The 22896-nt window shown below is 36.5% G+C and overlaps 1 protein-coding gene across 1 annotated transcript in view; it reads left to right on the forward strand.

Annotated features, from left to right (window-relative positions):
* Nucleotides 1-22896, forward strand: part of SNAP91 (synaptosome associated protein 91) — a 160743-nt gene that overhangs the window by 76733 nt on the left and 61114 nt on the right. Inside the window, exons 8-10 of the mRNA XM_021715053.1 lie at nucleotides 11306-11412; nucleotides 16020-16061; nucleotides 22355-22425. Coding sequence (XP_021570728.1) covers nucleotides 11306-11412; nucleotides 16020-16061; nucleotides 22355-22425 — 220 coding nt within the window. The remainder of the gene's footprint in view (nucleotides 1-11305; nucleotides 11413-16019; nucleotides 16062-22354; nucleotides 22426-22896) is intronic.

Raw genomic sequence — 22896 nt, forward strand, 5'->3', positions numbered from 1 at the left:
AGAACAAAATCATGAATTTGCTGCAACCTGGATGGAACTAGAGTCTATATTACTGAGTGACCTCTCACAAAAACAAAAATCCTTATATCACATGTTCTCACTCATATAATAGACCTTGAACATCCAATGCAATACTATAAGAAAATGACTGATGGTACTGGGAAACTATGGGGGGGAGGGGGATGGGATTAACAGTAGCAAATATCTGTCGGGGGATGGGAAAACACTTCTTATCTACAGGGTGCCTGAATGAAATGTCATTGTACACCTAACCCTTAACTGTACCCCACAAAACCATAATAAAAAATACTGATTAATGGAAAAAAAAAAAAAACATCTTAACAAATTTGAAAGAATAGATATCATACAATATCTGCTCATAGACCTCAATGGAATTAAACTAGAAATTAATAACAGTAAAATAACTGGAAAATTCCAAAATAGGTGGAGACTAAACAAAACACTTGTAATTAACACATAAGTCAAAGAAGAAATCTCAAGAGAAATTTTAAAACATTTTGAACTAAACGCAATAAAAATACAACTTATCAAAATGTGTGGGCTACAGTAAAAGTGGTTCTTAGAGGGAAATTTGTAGCATTTAATGCATATGCTAGAAAAGAAGAGAGATCTAAAATCAATCACATAAGTTTCATCTTGGGAAATTAGGAAAAGAAGAGCAAATTTTCCAAAGTAAGCAGAAGAAAAGAAAATTAGAGCAGAAATAAATGAAATTGGAAACAGGAAATAAGTAGGGAAAATTAATGAAACCAAAAGCTGGTTCTTTGAAAAGGTCAATAAAATTAGTAAGTCTCTAGCCAGAATGACTAAGAAAAAAAGAGAGAGAACACAAATTACTGATATCAGAAATTAAAGAGGGAGCATCACTCCCGATCTCATGGACATTAAAAGGGTAATAAGAGAATATTATTAACAACTCTGTGCCAACAAATGTGATAACTTAGATGGAATGGACCAATTCCTTGAAAGACACAGTCTATCAAAACTCACACAAGAAGAAATAAACATCCTGAGTAGGGCTCTATCTATTAAATAAAGTTAATCAATAACTAATAACCTTCAAATACTGAAAACTCCAGGTCTGAAGAGGTTCGCTGATGAATTCTACCAGACATTTAATTGAGAAATTATACCAATTCGCCATAATCTGTTCAGAAGATAGAAGTAGAAGGAATGAATCTACAGATTCAATGCAATGCCATTCAAAATTCCAGCAGGACATTCTGTGGATATTGAAAAAATGATTCTGTAGTTTATATGGGGAGGCAAAAGATCCAGAATAGCCAACACAATTTTGATGAAGAAGACGAAGTTGAAGGACTGACACCACCCAACTTCAGAGCCTACTATAATGTTGCAGTATTCAAGATAGTGCAGTACTGGGAAGAGAATAGGCAAACAGATCAATAGCCCAGAATGGAGAGCCTAGAAATAGACCCACACTAATATAAACTCATCTATAAAAGTTTGCTAAAGGAGCAAAGATAGTCTTTTCAACAAATAGTGCCAAGACATCCGTATACAGCAAAAGTGAATCTAGGCACAGCTTACACCCTTCACAAATATTAACTCAAAATGAATAGATCTAAATGTGAAATGTAAAACTAAAAAAATCCTACAAGGTTACACAGGAGAAAACCTAGATGACCTTGGCTATAACGATGACTTTTTAGGTACAGTACCAAGGCATGATTCATGAAAAAAAATTGATGTTGGATTTTATTAAAGTAAAAAACTTCTTCCCTGAAAGACAATGTCAAGAGAATAAGAAGACATGCCACAGACTGGGAGAAAATATTTTCAAAAGACACATCTGATAAAGGACTGTTATCTAAAATATACAAATAACTCTTAAAACTCAACACTTAGAAAGCATAATGGGTTCTTTAGGAATCACCCCCACCAACATTTTAGAAGCATTTCCTTTTCTCCGCACGTGTGCCAGCAACTGTTGTCTTTTGATTTATTAATTATGACCATCCATACCAGAGTTAGGTGGTATCTCATTGTAGTTTGATTTGCATTTCTCTGATGATGAGTGAGGCTGAGCATATTTTCATGTATCTGTTGGCTGCTTGTATTTCTTTTTTTTCTTTTAAAGTAGATAATTTAATGGTTTATATATCCATAGAGTTGTGAAACGATCACCACAATCAATTTTAGAACATTTCATCAACCCCAAAAGAAACTCCATACCCATTAGCCATTTCCCCTCCAATCCCAGCTAAGCAATCTATGTTCTGTATCAATAGGTTTGCTTATTCTGGATATTTCACATAAAAGGTATAATATAATATGTGACTGGTATCTCTTCTTTTGAAAAGTGTCTATTCATGTCCTTTGCCCACTTTTTCATAGGGTTGTTTGTTTTTTTCCTTTCCACTCGTTTGAGTTCCTTGTAGATCCTGTATGTTAGCCTTTGTCAGAAACATAATTAGCAAATTTTTTCCCATTCTGTGGGTTGTCTCTTGATGGTTTCTTTTACAGTGCAAAAGCTTCTCAGTTTGATGAGGTCCCACTTGTTTATCTTAGTTTGTATGGCATTTGCTTTTGGGGATTTGGTCAAGAATTTGTTGCCTACTCCGATGTTCATGGGGGTATTTTCCATGTTTTTTTCTAGGATTCTTATAGTTTGAGGTTTTACATCTAGGTCTTTGATCTATTTAGAGATTATTTTTGTATATGGTGATAGGTAAGGGTTGAGTTTCTTTTATTTTTTTTTTTGAGTTGGAGTCTCACTCTGTCGCCCAGACTGGAGTGCAGTGGCCGCTCCCGGCCACCGCAGCCTTGACCTGCTGGGCTCCGGTGATCCTTCCGCCTCAGCCTTCCGAGTAGCCGGAATTACAGGCATGCGCTACCACACCTGGCTGATTTTTTGATTTATTGTAGAGATGAGGTCTCATTCTTCTGCATGTGGTCAGTTTTCCCAGCACCATTTGCTAAATATGATCTTCTTTCCCCAGTAATTGCTATTGGTACCTTTGTCAAAGATTAGTTGGTTGAGTGACTGTGTTTTTGCTTCTAGAATCTCTGTGCTATTCCATTGGTCGATGTATCTATTCTTATACCAATACCAGGCCGTTTTAGTTACTATAACCTTGTAATAAAGTTTAAAGTCTGGAAGTGTGATATGTCCCATTTGTTCCTTTTGCTGAGGATTGTTTTGGCTATTCATGTTCTTTTTTGTTTCCGTATTAATTTCTGTGTTGTTTCCATATGATCCAGCAGTCCCTTTCCTGGGAATATACCCAGAGGAACATAAATCATTCTATCAAAAAGATACCTGCACACACATGTTTATAGCTACAGTATTCACACTAGCAAAAATATGGAACCAACCCTACTGCCCATCAAAAGTGGACCTGATAAAGAACGTGGTACATATATGCAATGGAGTATTACACAGCCATAAAAGAAGAATAAAATCATGGACTTCGCAGCAGATTGGATGGAGTTGGAGACCATCATAATTAGTGATCTATCACAGAAACAAAGAACTGAATACTGCATATTCTCACTCATTGTGGTACCTGAACATTAATCACAAAAGCACAAGGGGGGCTTCGGCAGTCGCTGGTCACTTCCAGGGGAGGGAGGAAGGGAAGGACCACGTAACAACACAAAGGGTACCTGTCCCAAACCAAGGGAAGTGAGAACCAGTTCGGGGCCCAAACTTCACTTGAATGCGGTCTGCTTGTGTAGTTAATCCTTACTTGTATCCCACATCTCTGTAATAGAATAAAAAGCACTTTTTAAAATTTTTAACCAGAAAACATATTAAGCCAAAGACTTTAACAGACACCTCAACAACAAAGATATACACGTGACAAATAAGCATATGAAGAGATACTCCACATCATATGTCATCAGGGAAGTGCAAAGTAAATCAACAGTATTTAGTCTGTAGTATGCCACTACATACCTGTATATGACCAAACCACCACCAGATACTAGCCCAGATGTGGAGCAACAGGAACTCTCTGTCATAGCTAATGGGAATGCAAGATGATACAGCCATTCAGAAAACACTTTGACAGTTTCTTACATACTAAGTATTCTCTTTCTTTTTTTTTTTTTGAGCTGGAGTCTCACTCTGTTGCCCAGACTAGAGTGCAGTGGCCGCTCCCGGCCACCGCAGCCTCGACCTGCTGGGCTCTGGCGATCCTTCCACCTCAGCCTTCCGAGTGGCCGGAATTACAGGCATGCGCTACCACGCCCGGCTGATTTTTTGATTTATTGTAGAGATGAGGTCTCGCCTGCCCAGGCGGGTCCCAAACCCGCGGACTCAGGCTATCCACTCACCTCAGCCTCTCAAAGGCGCAGGATGACAGGCTGAGCCACCGAGCCCGGCAGTATTCTCTTAACATACAGTCCAGCAGTTGTGCTCCTTGATAGCTGCCCAAAGAGTATTTGGGTAACTTACATATGCACAAAAACCTGCACATGGATTTATAGCATCTTTCTTCATAATTGCCAAACCTTGGAAGCAACCAAGATGTCCTTCAGTAGGTAAATGGATAGACTGTAGCACATCCAGACAAAGGATATTATTTAATGCTACAAGGAAATGAGCTGTCAAACCATGAAAAGGCATAGAGGAACCATAAATGCATACTACTAAGTGAAATAAGTCACTCTGAAAAAGCTACATACTGTATTATTCCAGCTAGGCGGCATTTTGCAAAAGGAGACAGTAAGGAAGGTCAGTGGTGGTTACTGAGGAGGGAGAGATAAATAGGAAAATCACAGGGAATTTTTCGGGCAGTGAAAATACTCATACTATAATGTCGGATTCTTGTCGTTTTACCTTTGTTCAAACCCATAGAATGCACAAGACCAAGAGTGAATAGCAATGTAAGCTCGGGACTTTGGGTGATAATGATGCATCAATGTCGATTCATCAATTGTAACCAATGTAGCATTCTCGTGGGGGATGTTGATATGCACGTTTGGGGGCCAAGAGAGTATGGGAAACCTCTGTACCTTCCATTTAAGTTTGCTGTGAACCTAAAAGTGTTTTTAAAAAATTGTTTTTAAAAATGGCTCTGGGTACTTCCCTTTCCCTTGTGCATGCATAGTCACTGGTCTAAAGGTCCATTGGCAGAAGACTGGGAAAAAGTGCAGTGTTCAGCGACATTCCTCAAGACTATCTGGAGGGCTCGTTAAAGCTCAGGTTGCTGGACCTTCAACTCAGAGTTTCTAATGTAGAAGCTCTAAGAGCGGCCTGAGAATCTGCATTCATAAGAAGGTCCTAAGTGAGGCCATCCCTGGTGGCTTGGGGATTTCCATTTAGGAATGACTGCATTAGAGCCACTCCCAGATGCTTAGGCCGACATGTTGAATTTGCACTTTCTGGCATGTTCACCCAACTTGATAAATTATCAATTATATTACAGATCTCATGACAAATGTAATATTCCTTCTTCCCTTCTCAGCCGCTCTAGGACCCATACCATTTCTCCAGATATTTTTCAATCAGCGTTGCTAGATGAGGGGGATGAGGGGGAATACAGGATACCCAGCTACATTTTTATCTCAGCTCAACATGGGTAATTTTTTTTTAGTATTAATAAGTCCCGTGCAACATTTTGGACATACTTACACTAAAAATCATTTGTTGTTTGTCTACAGTTTAACTCAGTGTCTTGCGTTTTATCTGGCAACTCTACTGCCAACATAAATTTGCAAAAAATCTTGTACTTTCAGCATGTGGCATGTGTAGTTTTCCCTCATGGTTCAGACTTTGCTCTTATCTCCCTAGTCAAGGCTGGAATTTCTGGATTCTGAATCTCATTCTAGGTATTGAGGCAGTTGGCAGGGAGAGAGGGCGTAGAGAGATAGGATATGAGAAGAATTTTCATTCCCTCATGAAGCCTGTGTTGACGCAAGACCTCCAAGCAAGACAGGACCAGCCTCTTCAGACAGGATGAAAAGTTTCTCCCTGAAAAAGTAGTTCGTTTTTGTTTGAATCTACCCCGGTGTTTCCCTTTCCAGTCTTCTCTCTGAATAAATACCATAGCTTTCACAGAGGATACCATGGTGAGCCTGTAAGTATAACGTACCCACATATGGTATAGTTCAGCAACTGACAAGATTAGACTCTCTCTCTGACCTTTGACTGTGACAGCCCTGTGACTGTAAAATATAAGATTATTTTAGGGCCGCCTTGCAGTGCCACAGTCTGACTATGCCCCGAGCCAGTAATTGAAAACCCGGTGTTGTCGTTTTCCTTTTAAAGCTCTCAGGTGGAGTCAGGAGCAGGCATGCACCCCTTGGTTCTGATTACCTTGTTGCCATCATGGTGGTCCATCCAGCAGCTACTTGGTCTGATAAGCTTCATTGCAGGTGCTCATTTCAGAAAACACTGGTGTTTTGCTCCTCTATAGAATAGACTGCAAGAATCCAATTTTCCAATAGTTGTAGGTGATCATCACTGCCTTCACATCTAATCAGGTTACATATCTAATCCCAGATTCCTATATTTGACATTCTTGAGAGTCTGTTTCCTGCAACCACTTCAGGTTACCAAATACTGTGTCTGCTTAGGAAACAGAAATCACTCACATAGTCCAAATATAAAAAATTATTATAATATAGGGAGTTATGTGCTTATATAGACTTTGGAAGCCTGAGGAACTGATTCTCAGCTCAGTCTTTTGAAATGGTTCCCAGAATAATAAGTACCTATACTGTAGAAAACTGCTACTTTTGAGGCTATCAGTTTAAGGTACACTAAAAATAAGAAACAGGCCAGGTGCGGTGTCTCACACTTACACTCCCAGCACTTTGTGAGACCGAGGTGGGAGGATCACTTGAGACAGGAGTTTGAGACAAGCCTGGGCAACATCATGAGACATCATTTCTAAGAAAAGTAAAAACTTAGTTAAGTGTGGTGGTGTGCACCAGTTTCTTGGGAGGCTGAAGTGCAAGGATTGCTTGAGCTCAGGAGTTCAAGGCTGTGGTGAGCTATGATCACCCCACTGCACTGCAGCCTGGGCGACAGAGCAAGCAACCCGGTCTCTAAAAAATAAAAATAAAAATAAAAGAAGCTGCTGCCATCGCCTCAGCAGCCTGGCAACACTAGGAATCTAGAGAGTGGGCACTTGAAGCTATAACCCAGGAATTAGGGAGTCAGATGAAGTGGCTGTGGCCTTAACCATTACTCCTCAAAACCCAAGAAACTGGAGTATGGACAGCAGAATGCCCCAGAAACATAATCTCACATTTCTATGGTCTTGCCTGTCACAAACCACAGCTGAGAAGTTACAAAAAGAGGATTCATGCCTGATTTTTACCTTCCAAAGCTCCCACGTGTCTGTCTAATTTGCAGAACTGAATTTGTATCCAGAACCCTGACTTCATGTGATTGTAGAAGAAGATAAAATGGAAATTGGGAGATCCAGTCAGCAACATCAAACAGTGCTCTTGGAGTTTCTGCCTTTAGAGGGGAAAGAGTCCTGCCGTTAATATGAAGTTCAAAACCAAATGTATCTGTGTTTTTCAGGTTGGAGATTTTCGGTGAGCCAGATAGGATAGACTTTCCTCTTTTGCTGACTGACTGCATTCTTCGTTTCTGCTTGTAAATGTAAACTTCATTTCTAGCCATCTGCTTTTTCTGTATATTCTTTATTGGAAAACCTATCATCTCCATTATGATGAGTGCCAAGTTCATTATTTCCGTTCTTACCTTTCTTCTGAGCTTCAGTTTTGCAAGTCTTAATATTTGTAGACTCTTCATTTAGACATTGTGTTCATACCCAAAACTCAGAATCCGCAAAACGGAACTCTTGAACTTACCCTTCCTCATCTCCTAGTTTCTGTTTATATGTGATTAGTTTTTTAAACCTAAAACCTCACTTACCTTTGAGTTGTTCAGCTTCCTTAAATCCACAGCCAGTCAGAAATGAAGTTCTGCTGATTCGTTCTCATGTTCTCTCACCAGTGTCCCTTGTTTCTTTCCACTTGGACCTCAAGAACATTGGATTTAGTGTCTTTACCATTAATTCAGCAGTTAAACATGCTCGGCCTTGTGATTCTCTTCTGTGTTGTCTTGAACAGCTACTTAGATTCTGCTCAACTTTCTCTTTATGCTGACTTCGATCGATCATATTAAGAGTGCATTTTTCTCTTTATTTTAAAATAATAACCATTCAAGACATAATTTTTAAATTTAATTTTAAAGTGATGATCTGTTAGCTCAATTAGGAGCAGACAAGGAGAAAAGTTGTGCCCTTTCATGTTAAGGACCTGACTTCTCAAAAGTGGTGGAAGGACTTTTTTTTTTTTTTCCCTACCTTGCCACATTCTGGTGCTGAGCAGCCTCCTTTCAGACTTGTCGAAACTGCTCTTGTTAAAGTGACAATCTAGAAGATAGGTATGCAAAAGAATGGCCTAGTTGTCTTGAGGCAGGTATATTTTTTGTTTGTTTACTAGATATAACTATACTGTGAGTTAATTTTAATCAAAGACTTTGTGGGCAATACTTTACATCTCGTGTTGGAACCAGTATTGGTGCCACAGATCTTCACACTTGTTTTATTGTTGTAACGAAGCTATTTCCCTTACTGACTAATGGTTGTTAGTTAATAATGTATATACAGACTCTCAGTTTGTCTCTCAGAGATGAGATTTTTTAATTTGGTTCCTCTCCTAGGAGAGTTATCCTTCATAAGTTAATACTAATATGACAAGGGTAATTTATCACAGTCTTACAAAGGTGTATGTTACCCACTTCAAATTCGATCATTTCAAATACTGAAAATCAACACACGTTATCTTTAGTGTAAAAGAAAGCGGTGACCCTTTGTAAAACTTCTTTCCCCTGGGCCGTGCACTGATCTCTAAGGCCACAAGGGAACCTCATAACTTTGCCTTTATCAGTAAAATGGTACATGGTGCCTTTCTGTGTCATTACCGCTATTATAGAAACAATTATGAGATTGTAGTCCAAAAGCCGTAATACTTGAATGCCTTTTATTGCTGAATCCTAAATTATTGTGAAGGCTACAATTTTAAAAGCATCCAGAAGAGACAGAAAAGAATTGTTAAAAATTTTAGTGTGCTGCTTCTAAAAGGAAATTGAGATGATTCCATTTGATTTCTTTTTTGTTATTGATAAAGATCTGATGCAAAGATATAAACTTTGATTATACTAAAGAGAAATAGCTTAAGTAATGGGAGAAATTATTCATGTGAAGATTGTTTTAAAAAGAAGGAATGTTTTACTAAATAAGTCTTTATTTTCATTTTTAAACTAAAAGAGATTTTCCTTGTAACACCATGAGTCTATCTATAACATTAGAAACAGAATAGAGTGGATAAAGTATCCTTACACTTGGTCATATTTTAAGACACACGCTTTTCTCTCAAATCTTAACAAGTAGAAAACAGTATTTGTTTGTTTTCTGGATCTTTTTTTCCCCTTAAGTACCCTCCAGAGGAGGTCCATGTTAAAAGTAAATTTACCCAGAGACTGTCAACAGAAGGTAATGAGTAGTTGCCCTTGATAATTAGTTGTTTGCATAATTATATATTATTAAACTTTCCTTGAGAAAATTAAAAATACTGTTGAGGTAGTACAATTACATGCTGAATGAAATAACTCTCAAGTATGAGTGAATATAAAAATATCATGTGTTGAACCATGTGCAAATATAAAATAATGAACTTGTAAAGAATGCCAGGCATCAGGTATCGTCCAGAGTTGCCTAGAGCTATAGCAGACATTGGCCTACTGCGTCTGCAATGTCAATAATTATTGACTGCATAAATCAGTGAATGACTGATGAAAGCATTGATGAGAGACATGTATGGGAAAAACACATTCTCATACTGCAGTTATAATGGAGCTGCGGTACCCTAATGACCGTGAATTCTAGTCTTGGGAGTGTAAAAGAAAATAACAAAATGATCCTCTATTTCTCTGTTTAGAAAGGTAAAGTTTGAGATAGAGAACATGATTACAGACTAGAAAGTCACAAAAGATATGGTAAATCAAATATTTTTCACAAAACTTTACTATTTTATAAATAAAATACATATCATAATGTTTGAAAAATAACTTGTGATCAATAAAAACAAGTATCAACTTATACAGAGGATAAAAATTTAAAGTATTCTTTAATTCAGGAAGTTTTATAGATTACTGCTTTATAATATATAGATCAGAGAAATGCAAATCAAAACCACATTGAGATACCACCTAACCCCAGTAAGAATGGCCATCATTAATAAAACAAACAACAACAGATGCTGGTGAGGATGCGGAGAAAAAGGAATGCTTCTACACTGCTAGTGGGAATGCAAACCAGTGCAACCTCTTTGGAAGACAGTGTGGTGATTTCTGAAAGAACTGGAAATTGACCTTCCATATGACCCAGCAATCCCCCTATTGGGAATATACCTGGAGGAACTCAAATCATTTTATTAAAAAAAGGATACCTGCACATGCATGTTTATTGCAGCACTATTCACAATAGCAGAAACATGGAATCAACCATGCTGTCCATTGAAACCGGATGGGATTTTTTAAAATGTGGAACAGAAACACAATGGAATATTTTGCAGCCATAAAGAAGGACAAATATTTCGCAGCAACTTGGATGGACTTAGAGTCCTTCATATCTACTGATCTATCACAGAAACAAAGAACAGAGTATCATATGTTCTCACGCATAAGCAGACCTTAAGCAATTATCATAATACATAAGAAAGGGATTGACAGTAGTGGGAAACTGCCAGGGGAAGGGGCCGTGGGACTGGCATTTGAGGGAAACTGCCAGGGGCGAGGGGGGGCACACCTCATCAACAAGGGCACCTGCATAATGAACATTTGTGTACCTAACCCTGAATTGTACCCCACATCTTTAAAATATGAAATTTTTAAAAAGAAATAATAAGAAAAGAAGGGTGCTGTAGAACGCACTCATAACTTTTGAGATTGTCATCAGGAAGAAATTGCTGCTGTTTTCTAAGATAGAGTATTGGAATATATGGACCATGAATTCAACCTATTGCGACAGTTCATATATTCTTCTAGTTTAATTCTGTTTTCATCATTTAAATTGTTTTATGTGAGGTGGATGATCATCTTGGCACCTAACACGTTTCTTAAAGGATTCAGTGTCCCCTTGTTTAGGTGCTTTTAATACCTCACATAGGTTTTAGTGCCAAGTTTTTTGAGTCAAACATTAATTTAAGTTTTAAGCAGTAATCTTAACATAATCTTGGAAAAAAATAGAGTGTAATACTCTTTTCAAATTGCATATCTATTTATCTCTTCTAGAAAAGTTTTTTGAAATGAAGAAAGGACAGTGTAAAGATGCTCTAGAAATTTACAAACGATTTCTAACTAGAATGACACGAGTGTCTGAATTTCTCAAGGTTGCAGAGGTAAGTAATATTAAATTTTGTTGGGAATATAATTTTTAAAATATTAACTCATGTCTCCAGAGCATACAGTAGAATGTCTCATCTGACAAGACCCTGACTGCCACAGGGTCACAGTATGTGAGGGTTGGAAGTGACTTTGGAAGTCACCTCATCCAGCTTCTCACTCAGAGATGGGCTCTGCACTCCCACCTCCCAATCAGGTAATCGCTCTGCCTTCAATACAAATGCCATGGATGATAAGCTCACTTGCAGCTGTGCAAAGCCGTCCCTCCCTCCACGTCACCCGATGTCTCTCTTTATTAGAAAGTGCTTTCTTTCATTGAAACTTAGCTTTACCTTTAGAAAAACCTGTTCGTTGTTCAAATTCAAGGTCACTTCTTTACTTTGTCCATGATTTATACAGGATGAGAAAAGTAAAACAGAAAGCATAATTCATTTTATAAAACTTATACTTTGTTTCTTAAGGATATTTCTTTACATGTAATCACAATAAATGTGTTAGAATACTGTTGGTGCTTCTGAAGTTATCTGTAAGTTGATATTGTCTTTTATAAAATCCAATAATTGATTCACGTGGATACTGGACATTATGACATTGTCATTGTGACCATTTGGCAGGATGACAAGTGGGTTTTTACCTCATAGGTCGATTAACTGCTAGGAACTGACTGGAGTGTTGAGCGAGAGTACTTCTGAGGCTCAACAGCAAGGCCTGCAATGCCATGGATGTGCGACATGCATGCCACGTTTTGGCCGTGCTTGTCATTTTGAGACTGTATTGCAAGAAAAGGTGTCTTATGCACACAATTTAGAGGTCACCTACTCCATGCATTATCTTTCGAATCTCATTTATTCACAGGAGTAATAATTGTCACATTCAAATACTGAGACCAAAATAATATCCCAGGATACTGACTCCTGAACTTTGACCCACACAGCATATAATCAGAAATGTAAAATTTCTTTAACATAAAGAAGACAAAAGATAGAGATGAACCTATGTGAATTACATATGCACTAAGGCATGTTTGTATTTTCTCATGGGTTTATCAAGGTTGGCAGCCTTTAAAGGAAAGATAGACTTGCTTGAAATAATTTCTTTTGCCACTGCACAGGTTTTATTTTTTGTATTTGGTGTGATTCTCCCATGGTTTAACCATAATTATCAGTATCGTTTATTAAAATTTGCCTAATGTCTTTTTAAAAATTTTTTTTTAAAGATGTGGAGTACAAGTCAGGATTGGGCATATGAGTGAATTCACCTAATTTCTTTCTGTGAAATGATAAACGATACCTGAGCACTGAGAGCAAATTAGTGTTTCAGTGAATCCTGGCATACATTCTTCCCATTTTTTTTCTCATTTGTTATTATCTACATGTAAGGATCTGGGCATGTGACAGTCTGGGGTGCACTAATTAGCATAACAATGCTGGGGTCAAGGTCTCCATGAGAAAAGGGCTACTTATTTGTCAATTCTTTCTGCTCTCACTTGTAAAATTTTACTTTTTGTCTGTTGATAGCTCATGTTATCACAGGCCCATTCAAGCCACTGAGAAGGATGTACACAGAAATCAGATGTCAATTTGAGAATCTGTCTTTAAATAACTGGATAGTAAATTTTAAAATTTTATTTGAACATAATGATTAAGACTTTTTCATAGAATGGATCCTAATTTACAAAATTACTTTTAATAGAACAAATGTGGCCATTGCCTTGGTAAGCTATGTTGTGGCCATGTGCTCTTTGGGTTATGGCCAGGCCATGTTTTCTTTTCTTTTTTTTTTTTTTCAGGCCATGTTTTCCTAAGCTTTGACCCCCTTTCCTACCTTGGGGAGGTGAAAATCTCTCTCTCTCTCTCTCTCTCTCTCTCTCTCTCTCTCTCTCATTTACTTTTAAATAAACCATGTTTTCTAATCTAAAAAAAATACCATTTGTATTAGCATTCACATTTAAATTGCATCATTCATAATCTGAACACTAACTGTTCAGAAAACAATGTTGAGTGGTTTGGTGATAATTGGTTAATACAGAAATTTTTCGACAAATGTACAAATCTTCTCTCTCTACCAAACAGTACTCATGTGGCCTGTATATGGATTCATATTCAATAGCTACCCCAAGCTGGGTGTGATGACTTTTGCCTGTAACCCCAGCACTTTGGGAGGCAGAGGCAAGAGGATTGTCTGAGCCCAGGGCTTCGAGACTAGCTTGGGCAATTTGGTGAGACTTCGTTTTCACAATAAATAAAAAAACTAGCCAGGCATGGTGGCACACACCTGTAGTTTTAGCTACTTGGAAGACTGAGATGAAAGTATCACCTGAGCCCAGCAGGTCGAGGCTGCAAGTAGCTGTGAGCAAGCCACTGCACTCCAGCCAGGGTGACAGTGAGACTCTGACCCCCCACCCAAAAAATAGCTACCCTATAGTTAGTGCCATATGCCTGAAAAGTCCAAAGAAGAGTTCCAGAATATCACTTTAAAAATACAACTGTATATATAGGCTACTTGGGAAACATTAGCAATAAGTTGTTCATCATGTTAAAAGATAAGTAATGGAACAATTTCTATGGAAATATTCAAATTTCCCAAAGAAAATTCTGGAAGTGCAGAAAACTTACTATGTCTTGGATTCTGAAGTCTCCTAAAGCAGACAACTGAAACTTTGTAGAAATGATGGTTTTTACAACTAATAGACATTTCTGCCAAACATTCTTCTCTCTTATAGAACCAAGTTATTCTTAGTTTCCTATTCTAAGGTAAATATCAAGAGTCGTAGGTGTTATGTCTCCCAAAGTATTTGCAGACAGAAAGTGATGAGATTTCTGTAATACACTTCACCTTAATCCTCCAATTACATTGTGGTTCAGAAGTTCAAAGCAGTAAAAATAGCAATGTTGAGGAAGAATTCCTAAATTATGTTTTTTAGCAGAATCATCTATCTAATAGAAACATGTCACCTTTTCCCAAAGTGATTAGCGATCCATAATATTTTTATTTCAAAAGTGCCTATATCATTCATATTAATATTTCTAAATGGATCATCTAAAGGGATGTTAAAATATGGAACTATATAGAATTAAATTGCTTTAGCTGGTAATTTCCATAATTTCCAATCATATAAGTAAATTTAGGAAATCATCTAGGGTTTCCTTAAAGCCAGAGTTTAGTCATTAGAAGGTGCAGTCTGGAATTCTGGACGACAACATAATGTGATTCAGAGGGATGAGGCTAAGTGCTCTATGCTCTACAACGGGTGATTTTGCTTACCCCTTTCTCAGATAAATCGCACCTAGAGACATTTTTGGTCGTCCCACTGGAGGGTGCTGCTGGCATCCAGTGAGTAGAGGGAGGTTCCTGAACACCCTACGATGCACAGGACAGCCCTCAACAAAGCGTCACCCTCCCAAATGCCAGTGGTGCCATTGGTTGAACCCACTTTGTTTCTTTGAACCCTAATTTCACATCTATGTAAAATGATGTCATTAACTTATGATTCGTATTTTTCCCCATCTACTTTGAATAATTTTCAAATGTGCAAAAGAATTGACGTAGTGTAATAGACACATATGCACTCTTTATTGATTCACCTTTCTACACATTTTTCTATGATTGCTTTTCCTCCCACCTCTCTCCTCCCCTCACCCCTGTGTTACCACAATTAGCAATTTGCAGATGTTTTTACCTAGTAATTCCACTTCTCCAAGTGTGTTTACAGATGTGTTCACACAAAGTGGTTATATGCAGCATTGCTAGCAATGGCAAGAGACCGGAAGTAACTTTAATGTCTGTTAATAGATGACTTATTAAATTATAGGACAAGAAAGTTCTATGCAGCTGTTTAAAAGATAAGGATATTCTGAGGCTGGGTATGGTGGCTCATACCTATAATCCCCACACTTTGAGAGGCAGAGGTGAGAGGATTACCTGAATCCATGGGTTCGAGACCAGTCTCGGCAACCTGATGAGACCTAATCTCTACAATAAATCAAAAAATTAGCTGGGTGTGGTGGCGCATGCCTATAGTTCCAGCTACTTGGGAAGCTAAGGTTGAAGGACGCCTGAGTCCAGCAGGTCAAGGCTGCGGTGGCCATGAGCATGCCACTACACTCCAGCCTGGGTGGCAGAGTGAGATTCCAACTCCAAAAAAAAAGAAAAAGGAAACCAACTGAGAGACAGGGTGGAAACTATACCCTGAAACAAGTGTGAAAACTAAACAAAAGCTAAACATTCTCTGTCCAGAGGATTTGTTGGGCATAATTAACTATTTAAATTTAGTCTAAGCAGTGTTTTAGATTTTTAGCTGCTGTTAACCATGGAAAATGTCTTTAAGTTTTATACTTCAGTTTATTTTCACTTCTTTTTGGATTCTAGTAAAATTCCTTACAATTGTTATATCTAGCTATACCAATGAAACTATTGCTCTTACATTGGGTGAAAAGCTGCAAAGAGCAAATGTTCAAAATGAGATTGATACATATCAAATTACAATTCTTTTCCACCAATATTGAGCTGTGATTTTAACTAATTGTGTAGGTAGTCTTTCACTAAATGCAAAAAAATTTTTTTAATTCTAGTAAGTAATTTCTTATTTTTTTTTAATCCATAGCAAGTTGGTATTGATAAAGGTGACATTCCTGACCTCACACAGGTAAGTGGCTCTCTCAGTGGAACAATTAGTATGCATGAAATTATTACTTCATATATTGCCACAAATAGGCATAGTCTTGTAAGCAGTTGCATTTTTAATTTAGGCCAACTGACTCTTTTGGAGATTATTTTGCCTTACTTATTTTTCTAGCTATTGAATATATTTCCGAAGGTAATAGGGAGATTTTCCTGCTCTTATGGCGTAGTTTCTTCTTTAAAGGCAACTGTGTTTACTAATTGAGCTCATCTTGTCATTCTTGAACTTGATCAGAAGGAACCCTTGAGTAATGTTAGTGAAAGTACTTCAGCTGTGGAAAGTGGCTATTTGTAGGCGTGACAGTCAGAACATCAGACCTTTTCCTCCTGCTTGCCATCCTGGTTTCCAGTGTGTCCCAGGTGTGAGGGAGGGCTGTGAATAGGGACATTCCGATGTCATCGCTCGACTGCACTGATTCTTATCTCCCCAGGAAGTAGCTTCCATGTATAGAATAACCTTTTTTAAAAATGTCATAGTGGTCTATGAGTGATTTTTTTTCCCTGAGGCCCATCTAGTAAGTCACAACAGTAGTGGGGCTTCTTTATCAATCCTTTTATCTATCAAGAGGGTATAGTGCATGGCTCCTAAAATTTAGAATCGATGTCATTCTCAGGCAACAGCATTATTGTATGACCTTTCTCATAATTGGTAGGAGCTGTTTTTATTTAGTCATTCTGTTATGGTAAATTTCGGTCCCAAACATGTCCTTCAAGTAGAAACAATGTTGTAGAGATGAGAGAAGACATAGAGCTGCTATCTTATATGCCGTGATGGATGTGTGAATTTTTTGTTTTTGTAAATAGTCATTGGAATAGAAGAAAATCATCATAATGAGAGATAGCCTCTTTTTAATCATATCAAAGTATACTTAGTAATTTGTTATCCTTATAATGCCTTGAAATGTTTCCCTATTTAAAATAATGTTAATCCTTAAATTTGTATTAAAATTAGGGAAACCAAAAAAATAATCTTCTATATGTGTATTATTAACATACCAAATGAATAGCAAGAAATCAGGTCAGGTGCGGTGGCTACCCCTGTAATCTCAGAACTTTGGGAGACCAAGGCAGGTGGCTTGAAGAAATCAGGTCAGGTGCGGTGGCTCACCCCTGTAATCTCAGAACTTTGGGAGACCAAGGCAGGTGGCTTGGGAGACTTGATCCCAGGAGTTCAAGACCAACCTGGGCAACATAGTGAAACCTCATCTCTACCAAAAAAAATATCAAAACCTTAGCCAGGCGTGGTGGTGAGCACCTGCAGTCCCAGCTACTCAGGATGCTGAGGTGGAAGGATTACCTGAAGCCCAAGAAGTTGAAACTGCTGTGGGCTGTGATCATTGTGATTATGCACTTTAGCCTGGGTGACAGAGTGAGACCCCCGACTCAATCAATCAGTTATCAATATCAAGAAATCTTTATAAATAAAATTCGCAGATCAATCTAGAACACTATGGCACTATATTTTTTAGTTAAAGGTTGGGAGATAGCTCTTTCTAGTAGACAGAATATTAGTATAAAATATTTCTGCTACTATGGGAAAATAGTGTTCTTTGCCTAAGCACATACCTGCATAAGATATTAGTATCATTTGGGATATGGCTAAAAGTTAAATATACATAACGTACTTTTTGAAAATCTCTTTATTAGATAAAGATTTATCATTGTAACAGTATAATAAAAAGCAAAGAAAGTAAGTGTGTTTTCATTTAAATTCTTCAGTTATACAAATTTACATTGTATTTTTTTAGAATAGACCGTAAGGCCAGGTACAGTGGCTCACACCTGTAATTTCAGTGCTTTGGGAGACTGAGGCAGAAGAATTGCTTCAGGCCAGGAATTCGAGACCAGACTGGGCAACCTAGCAAGACTCTCACTCTACAAAAATAAATTAATCAGTAAATTAATAAATATTAGCCAGGTGTGGTGGCTTACACCTGTAGTCCCAGCTATTCCAGACACTGAAGCAGAAGGATGATTTGAGTCCCAAAATTTACAGTTATAGTGAGCCATGATTGTGCCAATGCACTCCAGCCTGAGCTACAGAGCAAGACCCTGTCTCTGAAAGAAAGAGAGAGAGAAGGAGAGGGAGAGGGAGAGAGAAAAGAACTCAGATAAATAACACTTGTTAACTTTTAAGACATTAAAATATTTAACTCAATGAGTAGCTCTAGAAATTACTAATTATCTTTATTTCAACTGTATGAGCACCCTTACTGTGGAATAAAAGAAAAACTAGACATTTTGTTAAGAAGAGGCTCTCAGTTAAGGAGAATATAGGTCTTCATTTTCTCACTTAGCTTGGGCAGAGACTGGCGATAAGGAAAGATTTAAAGGACTACATAAATTCTCTTCTTGTTTTTAAAATTAGAAAATAGTAATATATCATCGAAATAAGGATTCTTGTACTTGGGTTTAATTTCTAATGATACTGTAATATTTGCTTTGATTTATGTAATCTCTCAGGAAGTCCAGAGAACTAATATTTTATTTAGTGATGTAAGCTGTGTGTTTTTCTAATTTAGGGAGCCAAGACTCCACACTCAAAGAAGATAAAATCTTGCCCCGTGTCTAATAGAAAACTACAGAAACTATTTCACGGTCGAAATTCATCAGACTCTCTTAGCACTCTATCGTCTGCCTTAATTATGATCACATAAACTTCAATATTAACATTTATTTTTAAATTGCCTATTTGTAAAAAAATCCCCCTAGTTCAGTTCTCCAGTGTATATTTAAATCCCCATACCAGAGTATAGTATATTTCTGAGATTCTTTAGTAAGTAACCTAATTGTGGTTTCCTTTGGAATTCTGAGCAGTGATACCCTTCCACCAGTCCAGTCCCCTTCCACACGTCTAAGGGAGGCCTCCAACTGAACTAGTGACTTAGATTTTCTTCCATGACAGTGCCATCAGGTCTGAGTGGGAATGGGAGTTCTTCTGGGGTTAGTCCTTCAAGACAGGGTTTAATCCTTAAGACCAGGATTAATCTAGAGATTGGTCAGAGAAGCGCCAGGTTCTGTGGGCTCGGTTCAACTCCTCTGAGGTTAGATTTTGCTCTCGGCCAGGCTTGTCTGTGGCCACCATGGCCACTGAATCTAGCCGTGGAAATGAACAAAAACTAACGGTCAGATGAGAGGGTTAAAAAAGAGACGAAGACCAGAGGGCTTCCTACTCACGAAGAAAGGAGTAGAATACCTTTTGTGCAAAAGGGAACAGAAAAACTTCAAGGCTATCTTCATGAATTCAGTGAATATCTTGTAGATTAGAGAATATACAATAAACACCAATGCAATCATCAATAACCCTTTAAAAGTTGTGCATATAATATCATTATTGCATTTAAATTATTTATGGATATTAATAAAAATTTTTAAAGACATTCAAAAGTACTATTTTGGGTAAGACGTGTCAAAACTTAAATACTTCTCAGTACTTTCAAATGGTTCCTTAGGTCTAGTGATCAAAACTTTGAATTAGTTCTGGGTTTCTTATCACTTAGCTCTAATGATGCTTTATAATCTAAAGCATCTAAATTGTAGGTGAATGCTTTCTTTTGGATCCTGGGCTCACAATTAGTTATGAATTTGTTCTAAGAAAAGAATTTTTTTAAATATTATTTTCTGTTTGGGGTGTGTGTGGTTTCCAAATGTAAAATATTTCCATTTATAAAAAAATCTTAGGTTTTGATGTCAGGAATTCTGGTTGATATGAAAACTACTGGTAAAGAAAAGTCTCCTTTTAAAGACTATACCACTGATGAATTGGTAACTGTAATATGTTGTTATCTGTTAGCTTTCCGAGGCTGAATCTTGTTCTTTGATGTTTCCATCTGTTTGGTCTATTGACTTTGGCATTTTTAGAAATGAGCAACTAAAGATGCTGTTAATAATACCTTGTTATCTTAAGTTCCTTTTACAACAGCAGAGGCATTCTCAAAGTTTTCCTCCTTAGAAACTTAACAGACGGTTTTCATTTATTGTCTACGGCATGCCAGGATGTCCTTGGTGCCACAGATACAGTTAGAGGCAGACATTCTTGCACTTCTGGATGTTGCCATCAGAGTACTCTTTATCTTCCAACTACACTTGAGAAATTTATTTCTCTTAGATTTCACATGTCCTTATAAGAAATATAATCGTGAGGTGCATTTAAACCTCAAGGATAAAATGTTCAAAACTTAATTTTATGAGCAATGTATTACTCAATAACTCCCCTTAAAACGAAAATCACTTTTCTAGTTTTGTATTCTTTAGTCAGATTTATCTTTCAACTATTGTGATTTTTTTGACTTAATTTTTCAATTTTTTCACCTAAATTATTTTTTAAAACTTTACTAAAAGAATGAAATTGCAAACCATCTTCCTGAATTTTTGTTTGTTTGCTTGCTTTATATTGTTTTAGGTAGCTAAGTAACTTTATAGGAAAAATATTACCTCTTTTTTGTTATCTCATACTTGTTGCTCTCTATTTTGTGGCTATAAATTTATCTTTCTTAAACAGTGTTTTAAATTTAAGTTTAGGGAAAATCATACTTCATTTACATTGCATTTCATATTCAGAGGAACTAAGTCTTCTAACTAGAAAGACTATATATATATATAATTTTTCCTTTACTGCGACCTCAACAAAATAATGGTGATATGAAAAATTTAGCTTTGTATGCTCAGGACTCCTAGGTTCGATCATCATCATCATCATCAATCACATGACAAGCTGAAAGTTAATAGATGTGAATTCATCTAAAAATTGAAGCCACTATATTTTCTTCTTTTTGATATTAGTATGTGCATTCCTGATTCAATGGCCATTTCTTTGTTGTTTATAACCTGTTATTGAAAATTCATTTTTTTAAACTTAGAGGTATATTCCTAGTTGTGGTTTACTGGAATCTTAAGTTTTTTCCACCAAGGTTATATTTTAAATTTTTAGCGTTTGCAATTTTCTAAATATATTATATCCCCCTATAATCTTTTATTTATTGACTTTTATTCTATAGTCCAAAGCTTATTAGATAATGCTGGTCCCTTTCTGTCCTTTAGCACTTTCATCAAGTTAATACTTTTATTCACTTAATAATATATACATAAATGTACATGTTTTAGTTCACTTAGTAATTCACATTTAACATATGTAATTATCACATACATGTTAAGACAGTTTGAGTCTATTAGTGAAATGAAAAATGAATATTAAATAAAAGTCCAAATTTTTAAAACTAAAGTTTTTTATAAGAATTTTATTTTGTCATTAAAGGAACAACGTAAATGTTATATGAATTTCATTGACTCTGTGAGCTATTTTGACAGTTAGCATAGTTATTTTAAAGTGCTTCAAAATTAATTTCACACTAATTTAAGGAACAACTGTCAGAATTAAATGTAGTATAAATGTTGTTATTTATTTCATCTATGAAATGCTATTCTTTGAATGCCTATGCTGCTGTTAAGGTCTAACTTGGGTTAAAATTATTTGAGAGAGATGAAATTAAATCTGTAATGCTTGAGGAATAGATTGGGTGGACTATTTCTATGAACCTATTTTTTATTTTTCTAATATACAGTAAAATACCATCACTTTATATTTCCTAAAATATTATTTGTAAAAAAATATGCTTCAAGTATTTTTCATAAAGAGTTGAAATATTAACTCTGTCTATATCCAGTATTCTATTATAACATCATAGTTGCTAAAATTACTTTATTATGCATATAAATTAAATAGTTCAATAAGAGAATTTTCATTGTTATTGATTATTAGAATTATATTTTTCCCACAACTCTCTCTCACCCACCTTTCTTACATTAACAATTTTTCCTAATTTTTCAGTGGATAAGTGAGATTTTACTGTATTTTCAAATTTCTGTAAATTTGTATTTGGGTGCTTATGTTTTTAACTTGAATACAAATATCTATTCCTCTTTCACTGTGTTCTTATGGGAAGGTGGTGGTGAACTTGATTTGAGTTTATTGCATATAAGTAATATTTTAGTAAAAGTCTATCCAATGTAATCTCTATATGGAAACCATGCTGTAATGCTATTTGTTATGCAATGGAGTTAATTATATTTAAAATGGGCCTGTCTGAGAGTCCGTGGAATTTAAATATTTAAATACCAAAACAACTTGGAATTAAATTATCTCACATATATATTAGGATCCATCCACAGAACTCTCCCATACAAAGTTACAGTGATGTTACATTGTATTTACGTTGAACGTAAACAATGCAGACATTTATTTTTACTTTCTTATTGTAGGCTCCCAGCAGTCTTATGGAGACGCTTGAACAGCATCTAAATACATTAGAAGGAAAGAAACCTGGAAACAAGTATGCATTAGTTGTATGTTGTAAATAAGATGAAAAATACAAGAATCATTCTTCATAAGAATGAGGTTTATTGGGGCACAACTTATACCACTACAATTTTAGGGTATGCTTTATTGTAACTTTGCTGGGTTCCCTCAGAACCCCTGCCCTTCCTATTAATTTATGATAGTGAATATAGGCAATTTATCTGCAGGCTAAGGCACCCAATTAGTAGACTGGACCTACGTTGACTGAACTTAATGACTTATACATTTACACTTAGAAGAAATTCACAATGTACAGAGAAAGACTTGCTTATGTTTTAAAATGGAAGCTGTTAATCATTGGACATGAGTGAAGACAAGCACAATTTCATAACAGCCTTGAACACTCTAGTATGCCACCAAACCCACTGTAAAAAAAAAAAAAAAAAGCAAAGCCCTCAAGCATAGTTTTCTGAACTACAGTCTCTCACTGCTTGAACCACCAGGC

Source organism: Carlito syrichta, unplaced genomic scaffold (genome assembly GCF_000164805.1).
Source record: "Carlito syrichta isolate Samal-C Ts95f unplaced genomic scaffold, Tarsius_syrichta-2.0.1 Scaffold306592, whole genome shotgun sequence".
NCBI classification, from domain to species: Eukaryota; Metazoa; Chordata; class Mammalia; order Primates; family Tarsiidae; genus Carlito; species Carlito syrichta.